The sequence below is a fragment of the Mobula birostris genome, chromosome 4 (genome assembly GCF_030028105.1).
Source record: "Mobula birostris isolate sMobBir1 chromosome 4, sMobBir1.hap1, whole genome shotgun sequence".
NCBI classification, from domain to species: Eukaryota; Metazoa; Chordata; class Chondrichthyes; order Myliobatiformes; family Myliobatidae; genus Mobula; species Mobula birostris.
The window spans coordinates 121,975,807-121,991,681 of NC_092373.1; the positions used below are offsets into that span (position 1 = coordinate 121,975,807).

At 40.3% G+C, this 15,875-nt stretch overlaps 1 protein-coding gene across 2 annotated transcripts in view; it reads left to right on the forward strand.

Annotated features, from left to right (window-relative positions):
* Positions 1 to 1,646: 1,646 nt before the first annotated feature.
* Positions 1,647 to 15,875, forward strand: part of LOC140196569 (folliculin-interacting protein 2-like) — an 87,629-nt gene continuing 73,400 nt past the window's right edge. For both annotated transcript variants that reach the window (XM_072255999.1, XM_072256000.1), the window contains exon 1: positions 1,647 to 1,833. In XM_072255999.1, coding sequence (XP_072112100.1) covers positions 1,745 to 1,833 — 89 coding nt within the window. In that variant the 5' untranslated portion in view covers positions 1,647 to 1,744. The remainder of the gene's footprint in view (positions 1,834 to 15,875) is intronic.

Below are 15,875 nucleotides of genomic sequence, written 5' to 3' on the forward strand. Positions count from 1 at the left end.
CTGCTCTCACTCCATCCTCCCACCACCCCATTAGGAATAGGGTTCCCCTGGTCCTCACCTACCACCCCACCAGCCTCCGGGTTCAACATATTATTCTCCGTAACTTCCGCCACCTCCAACGGGATCCCACCACTAAGCACACCTTTCCCTCCCCACCTCTCTCTGCATTCCGCAGGGATCGCTCCCTACACAACTCCCTTGTCCATTCGTCCCCCCCCCATCCCTCCCCACTGATCTCTCTCCTGGCACTTATCCGTGTAAGCGGAACAAGTGCTACACATGCCCTTACACTTCCTCCCTTACCACCATTCAGGGACCCAAACAGTCCTTCCAGGTGAGGCAACACTTCACCTGTGAGTCGACTGGGGTGATATACTGCGTCCGGTGCTCCCGATGTGGCCTTTTATATATTGGCGAGACCCGACGCAGACTGGGAGACCGCTTTGCTGAACATCAACGCTCTGTTCACCAGAGAAAGCAGGATCTCCCACTGGCCACACATTTTAATTCCACATCCCATTCCCATTCTGACATGTCTATCCACGGCCTCCTCTACTGTAAAGATGAAGCCACACTCAGGTTGGAGGAACAACACCTTATATTCCGCCTGGGTAGCCTCCAACCTGATGGCATGAACATCGACTTCTCTAACTTCCGCTAAGGCCCCACCTCCCCCTCGTACCCCATCTGTTACTCATTTTTATGCACACATTCTTTCTCTCACTCTCCTTTTTCTTCCTCTGTCCCTCTGAATATACCTCTTGCCCATCCTCTGGGTCCCCCCCCCCTTGTCTTTCTTCTCGGACTCCTGTCCCATGATCCTCTCATATCCCCTTTGCCAATCACCTGTCCAGCTCTTGGCTCCATCCCTCCCCCTCCTGTCTTCTCCTATCATTTTGGATCTCCCCCTCCCTATCCAACTTTCAAATCCCTTACTCACTCTTCCTTCAGTTAGTCCTGACAAAGGGTCTCAGCCTGAAACGTCGACTGCACCTCTTCCTAGAGATGCTGCTTGGCCTGCTGCGTTCACCAGCAACTTTGATGTGTGTTGCTATTTCCCTTAAAAATTATCATTTTAAATCAACCATTCTCTCATTACGCAATACTGGATCTAAAAATCAGTGTTTTCTCGTTGATTCTTTAGCATTTTGATCTAGAAACCCGTATTTTCCACCAACTTTTTTTTTAAAAAACGATGTCACTTGTTGGCGGTGTCCACCTTTAACACTGCTGTCTTCATCCAATTCAACGAGATCATCTCCAGTTCGAAGGCACTAAAGCGCATCCTCTGAGTACGCTATTTATAGCCGTGGTGTCCTTTACTGATTCATTGCCAGTTATTTGCTGTATTACGGTTACCTTGCTCTTGGGTGCCACATTACCCGATCCCGAAAGAAGGCACCTGGCTAACCGCCAGAGCCCACTCGAGTTTCACCGGCCACATGCGAAAGGCGTGCTTCAGCCGCTTACTATCCAATCGCTTTGATTGGAGGATGTAGGGCGTTCAGGACTTAGCCAATGAAAACACGCCCATTTGTACGCTCCAGTCCAATTATCAATAGCGGTACCGAGACAACATCCAATCAGAAAGTTGGTCGTTGTTGACATGGTGTCCAATGGGAGCGTACGGTGCGGCTGGCTGCCGATGTTAGTCACATGACTGTGAAGCTCTAAATGGAGTTGTTTAACTTTTATTTACAATGCTACCGAATGATCTTATTTTGTACCAATAAAATGGTACAAAATGGCTCCAACTCTGCTACAGAAGCTATTTAATAAAAGGGCAAATGCGGCATCGCCTTCGAAAAATTCCAAGGAGGGTCCGGGGTTTAGGTAATGTCGAGTGAAATGCCTGATGTGTATTGAGAGGGAATGGGGTCTGGGTCCGGATGCTGGGCGGGTTCGAGGGGCAGCTGAAGGCTTTAGCGTTTAATATCATCAGCACTTGTTTCAATCAGTTGAAAATTTCTTGAAGACAATAAGTGATTAGTACTTTTGATTGAAAGTTAACCTGGTGTTGTTAGCTGTGTATTGCTATAATTAGTTTTTCTCGTCAGAACGTATTAATACTGATAAAACACAAATTGGGGTATGTCATAAATAGTTTGTTTAACGATAATATTCCAGGACTGTTATTATGTTTGGATAGAAATTTCTACCACGTCTGTGTTGATAACTTGCTTTTGTTCTGTGTAGTTAAAATACATATTAAGATTCGAAGTATGACAAGGGTGGACAGCTACTTTTGTTCATACCTTGTACCTCCATTACCCCAGTTTGATTCTGTCCTCTCATGCTATCTGTGGCGTTTGCATATTTTCATTTTGATTCTGTGTGTTTCCTCTGGATCCTGTTTTCCTACTGTATTTGAAAGATTTGCTGGCTTGTAGATTATTAACTGCAATAAATTGCCCCTATTGTAGGTCATTGGTAGGATAATTGGGGTGAAGTTGCTGGACTTTTGTGAGAAAATGAGTTACAGTGAAATAATTGGGTGAATTGAATTGTTTTGGGAGCCAGCATCAATTTGATGGGCTAAAGGGCTTGCTTCTATTTCATGAGAGCTATTGCAGTTATTTATCTCCACAGATATTTCTGGTGTCTTGAACCAGGGCTCAGCCTCAAAGTAATGATTTTGCCATTCATGATGAAGATGACAAAAGTATTTTTTCACCCAAAAGGTAGCAAATCATACATTTTTTTTTAACCGAAGGAAAGCTGTGGAGGTTTAGTCACTAAGTATAAGTCACATTTAAAAACTTTATTTAGGTATTAATTGAATCACAGAGAATGAAATTACTGCAGAGAAGTGACACTTGTAAAAGATCAATGACTTTTGATCGTCAAAACCTCCATGATGATACAAATAGACCACTCCTATTTCTTAAGTTCTTCATAAAACTGAAAGAAATAGCACTTAACAATGGTATTTGCTTATTGATCTATCTGTGCAGCTTTGGAGCTCATCTACTAATATTTCAACAAAATAAAATTATGCTACCAAAACACAGATGTTCTTTGCTTTATAATCCTTTAAGGGGAAGCAGAATTTCAAGTATATTTGAGTTTGTGAATACTTTCTAAGTACTTTTCTATCACATGACGTCAGTATAAAAGTCATTTCATGTTCTACACTAGAGTGTTCAATTGGAGAAACACTTGTGTTAACTATGTTAGGATGTAAATTGAGAAAGATTGAGCCAGAAGTACAAGTGACACCTGCATTACGGTGTGTTTTGGTAATGGAAATTGACAAGTTATATGTAAAATTTGAGAGAGAATTAAATTTGCCTTTGCAGCATTTGTCTGTGGGGAAATATAATTAATTTCTCTTGCCTTTCAATTTTTATCTGTGTACTCAATACTAACAATAAGACTTGAATATGACCTCTGTGATTGGGTTAGCAGTCCCAGGTGAGTCGCTCCAGTCTGAGGAAATGAACAGATATCTCAGCATGCAGTGCTGCCACATTCTTTATCTGAGAGTCATTTTCTCTGATGGCTCTACCTCCACAAAGTCATCATAGTTTAACCCATTACTCATCTGAACTCCTCCACCTTTTACCCATGAAATTGGTTCTTGAATCTCTTTTCCTTTCCCTGGTATCTTCACTTCTAAACTTGTTCCTGGTGCATAAGTTTTGTCCATCTTGAAGTCTAATATTGGTCTTAGCTAATAAGTTATGGTGGTTGATCATTTAGTCACCATGGATAAAATAGCTTAATATGAGAGAGAATCCTCCTGTAGGAAAGGCTCTCTCTCTGAGGTGTGGGGTTCAATGGAAATAGGACTTCACATTATGGAACATTGTGAGTATGGATGGTGTTCTAGGGATACAACCTCCACAACTGCTGTGATCTATGAAAAGAAAGGGGCAAGCCTGGTTTCTCATTTCCAAGTTGTATAAGCTTCCTCAGTCACAAGGGAGAAGCAACTTTGATGTGTGTTGCTTGAATTTCCAGCATCTGCAGAATTCCTTGTGTCCAGGATAAGCCCTTGCTTATCATGAAATTGTTTTGAAGGGAGCAATATGAAGGAATTTGGATTGATGCTTTAAAAAAAATTGAGAGAACCTTGTTTGCATTTTCGTTAAATGTGTATTTTTAAAGTAATGACATATGTAATGCTTCAAGAATTGCTCGTACTTAAAGGCAGCAAGTTGTATCTTGAAGATTCCGTAAGGTTGTCACAGCCATAGGAGGTAGCGGGGGTAAGTTCCCACTACATGTTCCCAATGGTGTATGTGGCAAATAGCCTCTAACACCCAAGTCCAGCTCCTGGCTTTCACGTGTGGCTTAGCTCCTGGAATTGTTTCTACTGACAGGAGAAGGGGCAAAGGTGGGATACTGGCACCTTAAAACCAGTCGCTTTGTGCAGATGGGGCTTGTCAACTGTGGTTGACATCTTGGAGGAGAAAAACTCTGATCTCAAACCTCTGCTGCCTTGCAGCTGTACCCACTCATGGGGATGGCTTCGGGAGTAAGCCTCAAGGAAAATCCTGAGCTGGAATCCCAAGGCTTCGTTGAGTTCAACGCTGACTAGCAACTTCAGAGACGCCACTCGTGCCAAACTGTATCAGTCTCTGCTGTTCCTTTGGGTTTATTAGGTGGAAAGTGAGGGAGCCTGCTGCATGGGCAACAGCTCGCTCACCCTGGCATGCATATCGACTTGCAACAGTTTAGGATGTAGTATCCATGGTTGACCCCAATCAACGGAAGGCCTCATTTGTACCTTGAAATTCTCAGCATGTCAGGCAGCATTTGTGGAGAGTGATGTTTCACGTCATTAAGTATTAACACTTGCTAATATTGCTTGCTCTTTTTAAAAAAAAGGTGATGCTGTGATTTCTACCTCACTGTAGATTGTGCTGAAATTTCAGAAATTTTCCTGTGCCTTTTATATTTTTTTGCCTCATGAAGTACAGCCCTTTTAATAGAAACATTATGGGGTTTTTATCATATTCCTCAGCAGCGGTTATAGCCCCATTATTTTTCTTTGTCAACTGCTTTCACCCTCCCTAGTAGCTATAATCCTTTTGGCTGCTGTTTCATCCCATGTGAGGGGTGGAGTTATCTTTCTTCACCCTCGTGGTTATGTGTTCAGCTTTCAAATATGAACTTGATCTAAGTCAGCAACACGTTTGTCTGAGGTTAGTCATGGCTCAGCTTAATGACTATGCACAGACTTCCAGCAGCAATTGCGATATAATAGCTAGTTACATTTGTATACTATTTTTATAACTACCTTTGTCCTTCAGTTTACTTTTATTGTTAATCTCTCAATTTTTTCATGGAATCAGATTGGGTTCAAATCTCAGCAGATCATGTCATTAATTGAAAATCTGTTATTGATTATATCTATTGTTTCAATAAATTATATATGTTAATCAAAATGTAAAGATACTCTGGTTATTTTTTTGATATTCTGTGAAGTAACTTCTGTTATACATAGACAGAATCCATTGATTTCATTATGTTTTCTTATCTCGGGTGTTTGCGATTTTTTTAATCGAGGTACACTTTGTCCAGAACTTGTCCCAAAACAGTTCATTGGAAATATTATCAAGTTTTCTAACCTACTTTAAAGAGATGACCAAAAGATTGGTTAAAGGACTTTTTTTGGTTTAGAGAAGGAAGGGGGTGAAGTAAGTTCCAGGGATTGGATTTGGGCATTTGAAAGGGTGGCTCTCGGAAGTTTGGGGATGAGTAACTGGCCTTAATTAGAAGAGTATAGATGTCTCTGGTTGTACAATTACAGAAGATGAAATGTGGAGCAACTAGACCAGGAGCAAAAATATGTGTAATTGGGAGCACAAGGTGGTGAGAGTGCGAAAGTTGAGACAATATTGTAGAGTTTTGCTCAATGCAAAATTTACAGAAAGTAAAACAAAGGAAGCAAAATTGGAATATGAATTGGAGTTGAGTGAGAACAAAGATGCAGATTGGAGTTTTAACTCCAGATGAGTTGAAGCAGGTTTGTGAACTTGAAGGCATGGAAATGTCAAAACATCCCAGTCAACACGATTAAAAGCAGTGTGGTTCAGATTTAAGCGGCTTCAAGGGTGGGTTATGATATGTATAGTTAAGAAATGGAAATTGTAATGGGAGACGAAAGATTTTTCAACATTCTACAACAGAAAATTTTTATTCACCATATAAACAGTGTAATAATGGAGAGAGTAAAGTAAAGTGATCAAAGACAATAGTTTGATGTCTTCAGTGCCAATTATGAGGATTGTTTAATGTTAACAAATAATGCCCAGAGATTCTGAAAACCCATTCATTATATTTTGTTTCCAGTGAGCTTTTCAATTTGCACCAGGGGCATGAGCAGTTCAGATAATTTGAGGTACTTTTCCTTTCTCTGTTAATAATATGTCATGTTCCTTTGGTCAATTCACAGAAATAATGGGCAAGCAAACCCAAGTATGGAATATCGAACTTTTTAAAAAAAATTATTGTCCTGTCAGTACTTCATTTGCAGTGTAAGATGAATGCATTTTGCCTTGCTAATGCTGGTGGAATAATATCATGACAAATGTGTTTGCATAGCTCAGGGTTACTGAAAGCAATCTCCAGTATGATTAATAACAGCATGAATCTGCTTTTAGTATAGCTTGGTTGTAGCTTACAGACAGCTGAGCCTGGTTCTCAGATTCATCTGACATTTGTATTGGGGTAGCAATAGCTAGGAGAGGAAAACAGAAAGGCCGGAGAAAGTAACTTTCTGATCACTCAAAGCTCTGCATCATAGAAATAGTAGGAAGCTATTTAGGCATATCTCTGATGTCTTGGTGAATTTGTCTCATCTAGTACAGATTTTTTGGTTATTACTGTGGTTGTTTATGGGGTTTTGTTGAGCCTAGAATAACTAATACTCTCATGGATTACTTCTGGGGGAATCTGAAGTTGTTAAATACACTGTATAACTGGATTTTTTTTCCCTTTTTTGCATCCTTCGGAAAATAGTACCTCATTTTGCACGCGTCACGTGGGTAGTATCAGTATAGATCTTTTCTCAGTTTTGCTTTCCTTTATGGTCTTTAACAGCTAGCAGAGGAGTTTCACTCAACTTCTGACAAGTCACTTGATTTTGTGTTCTCTCCATATGTGTTCATAACGTGATTGATTCTCTTCTGGAATGTTTTTATTTCCCAGACAAAAGATTAGCCTTATTGGCATGGAGCTCTACAGAAGTTCAGCTTGTGACTTTACCACTTGAAGAATTCCGAACTAACTTTACAGGTCAATTTTACTGTGTCACTATGCTGAATTGGCATGGTGTTGTTCGAACTGTAATTTCTATGTGTGTGTGGAAATATGAAAGATTCATCAATTTGTCACGTTTCATACCTTTGTAATATCACAGTGGCTTTTGATTTAATTGTGTGTGGGGGGGGGAGGTGTAATTTTTAATTAGTCTTTCTTGTGAATGCTGTTTATATGATGCAATGTGCCAGTGTGTTTCTCATTGAACCTGTGCATATATTTACTTGTGTATATGACAATGCACTCAACCTTGACCAGGAAATGCCGTTTTCTATATTTTGACTTTGTTTACTCATGGTGATTTACAAGCCATTATTTATTCCACATACCTAATGGCCAATAAAATGGTGGCAGTGAGGTATCATTTTGAACCACTACAGTTAGGTATTCCTATATATGTGTTGTTCGGTGAGGAGTCCTATACAGTTTCGCTCCAGTGGCAATTAAGGAATGATTTGTAACCAAGTGAAAGCGGTCTCCACGAAGCAGAAAACAGCCCATGTGCCTGTTGTCCTTTGAGCCTTTTGGTGGGAGAATTCATAGGTTTGGGAGTCTTTCAGGGAAACTTCCAGTTTTTGCCACTCATCTTATGATGTAAACAGGAGCTGGAAGAAATCGATGTTGATGGTGGTGGAATGGTTATGTTTCTGATTAGGGGCATCATTCTGGATGATGCTAGAATTCATATCAGCAGGAAGAGTAGTATTCTTTAGAAGATAAAAAGGCTCAAGAATCAGAACTTGACGCATTGTCTGTACAGTACCTAGCTGTGGTGTTTGTGGTTGGGCCATTTAGGATTCTGGTGATTGTTATTGGACAATATTGAAGGTGGGCAATTGAGTAATTTTAAAGCAATTCTCAGAAAGTAGATGTATTCCCGAACATAGCAGCTATCTGGAATTTGAATTCCCTCAATAGTATTTGATATTTATTGGACTCAGTCTGAAATGTACTAGATGTGACCATTCACACTTGTAGGCAGGAATGTAGGTAAGGTGATCTTACTTTTAGTTTGCCTTGCTGATTTAAATATTTGTTCATTACTGAGAAGACAATTTTCATCTATCTCTAAATTGTTAATGATATTAAGTATATATATAAAATCTCATTGAAACTTTTTAAACCTCAGAGTGAAACAAGCTGGTTTCTGAAGCATATAATGGAAGAGAATTCTGAGTGCTTAAATGCAAGCACATTGGAGACATTTAATGATTGCTTGTATTTCTATGTTATATTGACTATCCTGTTGTATGTAATATTTATTATAAAATATGATAAATTGTACGTTTAGACAGAGACATAACGTAAAGATTTTTACTCATACGAAGGACGTAAGTAATACCATTTAAATATCACTTGAAAATCCAATGCTACACTTCATGGCAAGTATTTGTATTAGAGGTTTAGTGCAGCATGTTATCATCCATATTTCTGTATAAATCTTTGTCTTGTACCACAGATGCAGTTCATTACTGAAACTTTATAAATTTGCAAATTAACAATTGATACAGAATTGGATACGTTTGCACCAGCAGATTTACCGTAGAAACTGTAAGAGTAGGTCTGTAATTGTCTGTTACTGGGCACCACTTCGGGAAAAAATGCTTTATAGGGAGTGTTATCTTCTAATGCAGTGTACCTTGTCTCCCTAGTCCATGCAGACAGGCAAATATGTCATGTCATAAAATTATCTAGTTTTACATGTTTGAGCACATTTACAATGGGACATTCTAGGATGGCATAATTCTCCTTGGGAATTTAATGCCTTTCTGAACCTCATTGTGATTAACACAAGCATTAGAATGCAAAATTAATTACACCATATAGTAAATACTATAATGCAAAATCTAGTTAATGTTGACAGAAAATTTAATAACTAATAACTCAACCATTCAGTTCTGTTTCAGAAGAAATTTAATTCTGCTCTTCTATCAGAAATTGAAGTATTTCATTCATGAAATTATTTTCTCACTTGAGTTTCATTTAGAATGTATCTGAATCTATCATACATGCATAATGTGGCTGATTTTAAAGTTAGCATTTCCTGGCAGTTTGCGAGGTGAACACAGCCATTAGACTGTGTGGCAGTTGGTAATTGTTCTCTGTATGCATTGCAGAGACCAATAATATGCCTGGTAACATAACTGCTTTATTTAGCTGGTGCTTGGATTAGATTGCATCACATGCTTCGAAGGTGGAATGAAGAGAATGTGTGAAGGGTATGGTCTAGGTCTAGACCAAAAGTTCCTAAACTTCTCAGTGAGCCTTTTTTTTTTCAGAGAGTCAATGCTATTGGCACCTCAGTTTTTATCTATAAAATCTGTGTTTTTTATAATCCAAAATGGTGTTCAACCGTATTTCTTTAAACTAGAAAGAAAAAGCAAGTGACATTTAAAACACTTGCTCAGTCATGTAGATTTATGTGCCTCAACTGCTACAAGGATTTCTTTTTTCATGTAGCCATCAAATTTTGCTGCTGAAAAATTTACTTGAGCATTTCTGCAGAGCAAAGTCAGAGAGGTGCTATATAGTGGAGTGAACTCAGCTCAAAGTGGGATAATGGAATCTCTGCTGAATTTTAGAAGTGAACACTTGACCTATCCAGGTTTCTTCTGGTGCAACTGTGATCAGTTGGCTTGCGTCCAAAGATGCCCTTGAAGATGAAGGGTTCACTTCCAGAATTTAGTTGAACTATAGCATGAAGGCAGAGGTGGATCACGGATAAGGTAGAGACTGAGAGAAATGGCATAGTGAAACCACCATCAGAGATGTGCAAGGAGAACTATGGCAATACACACAACATGCTGGAGGAACTCAGCAAGTCAGGCAGCATCTCTGACACTTGTCAGTATGTGGGTGTTCAGCTAGAGTCTGTATTCATATCCAGATGAATCTGCATTCATTTTTTTCTAGTTTGTTCTTAATTTTTTTTGTTGCCATTCCATTTTGATGAGAAGTAATGAGTCTTGGGGCAAGAAAAATAATCAACATTTAGAATGGACGTTGGTTGCTGGAAGAACGTCGATGGTAACCACACACATTTCCTATAATTCTCAAAACAACCTTTGCTCTTCACTATACCCAACTCCCACATATTCTTACCATAGCCTGGCTTTGTATGAATGTTTTTCAGTGTTTGCATTGCCTTATGGTTTTTTTTTATTGAGTCTGTGGAGAGTACGTCACTATTTTGCTCTCTCACTCTTTTTATTTTTTAATATTGTAATTTTTCTTTATTTAAAAGGAGCATAATTATCTCAAATATATTATCAGTAATAATACAAACCAAGATTAAGATAGACATTGTCAAAATCATAGATATTGTTAAACTAGTATAAAATAGATTAAAAAAAAACTGAAAACAGCAATTCTCCTCTTATCAGTTTATGAAAAGAGAGTTTTAAATGAAGAGAAAAAAAACCCACTGCACTATACATTTAAAAGAAAAACAAAAAAAGGGGACTGGGCAGTCCATTTTGAGGATAAGACCAAAAAAGAAAGACTTTCCGATCAACTCTAAAACTTTGGGGGGGAAAAAAGATTGAAAGAGTAATAAATCAAATTAAATGAAAATATTGGCTAAAAGGTCGCCAGATTTGCTCAAATTTAAAGGGTGTTTCGAATGTCCGACTTATTTTCTCTAAACTTAAACAGGACATAACGGAGGAGAGCCTTGTAATTGTTATGTATTGTATTGCTGCCGTAAGCAACAAATTTCACGACATTTGTCAGTGATTTAAAAAAAACCTGATTCTGATTTGAAACTGTAATTGCACCCTCGTGCAGTCCCGGACTTTTCCATTATAAATGTAGAAACTGGGATCTAATATGAAATTTAAGATGGTACAGATGGCTCTAAAATGGGGAACGATCAATGTCCATGAGTTCAGAGCAGGTCATTTGGCCTCTTGCCTGTAATCCACAATGAATGGCTGGATTTTCAGCACTGGTAACCCCTCATCCCCTTGCATAACTTCTTGTGTGTTAAGATATTTAGACTGCTTCTTATGCACTTAAAAGGAAAAGAGTTCCAAAGACACTCAGCCCTCAGAAAATTATGCACCCTCTCTGTCGCCAAGTGTGCAATCCTTATTTTTAAACAATATGTCATAATTCTAGATGTCTTCACAAGTAAAAACATCCTTTTTGCATTCAGTCTTTTGAGACCCTCAAGACCTCTCTCACACTTATACATTCCAACAGCTACTAGCTTAACTTGGCCAACCTTGTAAGACAAATTTCCCATTATTTATCAGCTTTCTTGTGTGACTTGCTTAAAATAAGTTAATAAGTTTAAAAAGTAAACTGTAAAATGCTACTGGCGCTTCATGCATGATGAGACCTGGGTGGTGGCAGGGAGTTCAGTCGTCTCATAGCCTTGGGTAAGCTGTTTCCCATCCTAACAGTCCTTATCTTAATGCTATGGTACCTCCTGCCTGATGATAGGAGTCAAAGAGATTGTGGGATGGGTGGGAGGGATCATTGACAATGCTAAGGGCCCTGTGTATGTGGTGCTCTTGATAAATATCTCAGATGGGTGAACAATAAGATCCTCTCAGCAGTCTTTGCATCATTCATAGGGCTTTGGGGTCAGATGCTTTGCAATTCCCCTTCCAGAAGATGATGTAGATGGTTAGGACACTCAGTGGTGCTCCTGTAAAAATTGGTTACATTGGAAGAGGGGAGGCAGCCTCGCTTGCTTCAATCTCTCATGTAGTGGAGTGTTGCTGTGCTTTCTTGGCTAAAGAGGTGGTGGTAAGGGACCAAATGAGATTGTCGTTATATGCACTCCCAGAAACTTGGTGCTCCTAACCCTCTCAGCCGAGGAGGCGTATTTGCACAATTGAGGATTGGTCAGCCTGTACCTTCCTAAATCACCTCTTTAGTCTTATCCATGTTGAGACACAAGTTGTTGTGCTTGCAGCATTCTGTCAGCCGCTGTATCTCAGTTGCTCTGGATGGTAACTTCATTGTGAAGTCGGTGAAAGTGTATAAAGCTTATTTAGCAATAAGGTCATATAATTTGTAGGTATGGAAGGAGAGATAAAATCACAATCGAGGCTCAATGCACTGATTGACATGTGCAGATTGATTGGAGGGTCTGGCTCTCTGGAGAAATTTACACTTCTGTGCTTATAGGACTTTAAGGCACAGTTTAATTTTAATCATGTGCAAGTGCGTTGAAATGTTTGGCAGGTGAACTTGTTGCACTCTTTCCTCTAAGCAATTTATATACTTGCATATCATGTTTTCAGTGTTGTGAAGACAATATCTGGGGTGTATTCAAAATCTCCATTGATTGATTAGTTGTCATTTGTATCCAATGATGACAGAAACCTGTGTGGGAGAGTTTTTAAAGTGGAATAGCTGTTTCATAGTTCCACTCTCTTGACTTTGGAAGTCCTGATCCAGTACTGCAAGTCGTTATCATAACTGGGCTCTGTATTAATCTGTGTTAACTCATGTGTTATCTATTGCATGTTATTTGATATCCATAAGAAAATGTTTGAGGCCCAAAATAGACCATGAAAAGTTGTCCATTGGAAAGTTTAGTTTAATATACCTCTCAGTAATGTACTGATATGTCAGTGGGAAGTGTTAGGTTTGAGTCCAAAGTTATAATCGAAGCCATTACGTTATGAACTGAGGTTAAAGTAGTTCTTTTGGAACCAGAAGTATAAATGAAAAACACTGAGGTCAGGCAACACCTGGGGAAAGAGAAACAATTTCTGGCTGAAGGTCTTTTGTCAAAATGGGGGAAGTGAGAACTGACGGAGGGTCTCGGCCTGAAACATCAACTGTACCTCTTCCTAGAGATGCTACCTAGCCTGCTGCATTCACCAGCAACTTTGATGTGTGTTGGTTGAAGTGAGAAAATGATAGTTTAGGTCACAGAGGGAATAGAAGAGGCAGGGACAGGATACGGTGACTATCTTTTGGGTGAGGCCAGAGTTGCTGCTGATGAAGCATCTGATTGATAAATGAACGAGAGCAGTTACAGAAGATAACAAAGGGATATTGAGACGTACAGGTCGTATTTCTGGAAACATCCAATGCTTTGGACAATAAAAGTAGAGAGAAGAAAAGTAACATTACAACAAGATCAGTTCATTTTAATTCTCCACGCTACTCCGACGTTAGAGTGTGCCACTCCAATCAACTGGCAAATGTGAATCAGTGTATCGAGCCCAGACTCTGATCTCATCCCTCCTTGCAAGCCTACCCAGTCACTAATACTCGTATGTGGGAAGCAGCCCTGACCTGTTTTGTTTCGATGAGACCCACCAGAAGCTGGAGGAACAACATTGCTTCTTTTGGGGTACTTGGAGCTTCTCAGCCTCTTATTGAACTCAAATTTTACAGCTAACTTGCTTCCTGTTTTTGTAACTGGTCAGTTATGTAAATTATCAGTAATAATTTTGCTTTTCTCTGCAGCAAATTACCAAAGCCTCTTTTTCTTCCCCTCTCCACATATTATTAACATCTGCAACTTCTCTGAAACTTTAAATTGAAATGTTGGTTGTGGATGATGAAGTTTATGTATATTTAATGTTTCTATACACAATTTGTAATCCTACCAAACTCGGTATAAAAAGGAACAATGCGATGAGTTCACCAAGCAATGCCTAATTAGATTTGTGTTCAATTTATTCGTCACACAGTGGAACCAAATTTTGTAAAGGCTGTTTGCTGATAGATTCTTTAGATTAATTGTAATTGTTTATTGCATTTGTCACACTAAGGTGTATTTTTGTGCATGATGGGGTAAATATGGCTATTAAAAAGTGGCTTCAAAAACTGCTTCAGTGGTTTTCCTACCATATGAGAAGCAGGAGGTATGTCCTTGCATGCTTCCCACATGAAGAATGGATGTGGGTCTGACATTTTTATTTTTGCTCTGAGTTTGTTTGGGCCCCATACAATGCACTGTCCCTGGTTGTAGGCTGTAAAGATGGCGATGTGTAGATGGGCATAGTGTTTATATGCATAAAACTGGCAAGATGCAGGCACACATTGGGAATCTAATGGACAACTCCTGTTGCCTTTGCTTTTGCTGCTATTTTATGCCAAAGTTTCTTTGGATCTATGCTATCTTTTTTAAAAATTGAGATGTAAAATAAGAAAAATATTTTTGATTTAATTCCCTCCTAACTGCCAAGGGAGACAACAGGAATTCTGCAGATGCTGGAAATTCAAGCAACACACATCAAAGTTGCTGGTGAACGCAGCAGGCCAAGCAGCATCTGTAGGAAGAGGTGCAGTCGACGTTTCAGGCCAAGACCCTTTGTCAGGACTAACTGAAGTAAGAGTGAGTAAGGGATTTGAAAGTTGCAGGGGGAGGGGGAGATCCAAAATGATAGGAGAAGACAGGAGGGGGAGGGATAGAGCCAAGAGCTGGACAGGTGATAGGCAAAAGGGGATACGAGAGGATCATGGGACAGGAGGTCCGGGAAGAAAGACAAGTTGGGGGGGGACCCAGAGGATGGGCAAGAGGTATTTTCAGAGGGACAGAGGGAGAAAAAGGAGAGTGAGAGAAAGAATGTGTGCATAAAAATGAGTAACAGATGGGGTACGAGGGGGAGGTGGGGCCTTAGCAGAAGTTAGAGAAGTCGATGTTCATGCCATCAGGTTGGAGGCTACCCAGACAGAATATAAGGTGTTGTTCCTCCAACCTGAGTGTGGCTTCATCTTTACAGTAGAGGAGGCCGTGGATAGACATGTCAGAATGGGAATGGGATATGGAATTAAAATGTGTGGCCACTGGGAGATCCTGTTTTCTCTGGCGGACAGAGCGTAGATGTTCAGCAAAGCGGTCTCCCAGTCTGCGTCGGGTCTCGCCAATATATAAGAGGCCACATCGGGAGCACCGGACGCAGTATATCACCCCAGTCGACTCACAGGTGAAGTGTTGCCTCACCTGGAAGGACTGTTTGGGGCCCTGAATGGTGGTAAGGGAGGAAGTGTAAGGGCATGTGTAGCACTTGTTCCGCTTACACGGATAAGTGCCAGGAGGGCAGAACTCGTTGACTTTATTAACTTTGCCTCCAACTTTCACCCTGCCCTCAAGTTTACCTGGTCCATTTCCGACACCTCCCTCCCCTTTCTAGATCTTTCTGTCTCTGTCTCTGGAGACAGCTTATCCACTGATGTCTACTATAAGTCTACTGACTCTCACAGCTATCTGGACTATTCCTCTTCTCACCCTGTCTCTTGCAAAAACGCCATCCCCTTCTCGCAATTCCTCCGTCTCCACCGCATCTGCTCTCAGGATGAGGCTTTTCATTCTAGGACGAGGGAGATGTCTTCCTTTTTTAAAGAAAGGGGCTTCCCTTCCTCCACTATCAACTCTGCTCTTAAACACATCTCCCCCATTTCACGTACATCTGCTCTCACTCCATCCTCCCGCCACCCCACTAGGAATAGGGTTCCCCTGGTCCTCACCTACCACCCCACCAGCCTCCAGGTCCAACATATTATTCTCCGTAACTTCCGCCACCTCCTACGGGATCCCACCACTAAGCACATCTTTCCCTCCCCCCCCCCCCCCCCCGCATTCTGCAGGGATCGCTCCCTACACAACTCCCCTGTCCATTCATCCCCCCCAT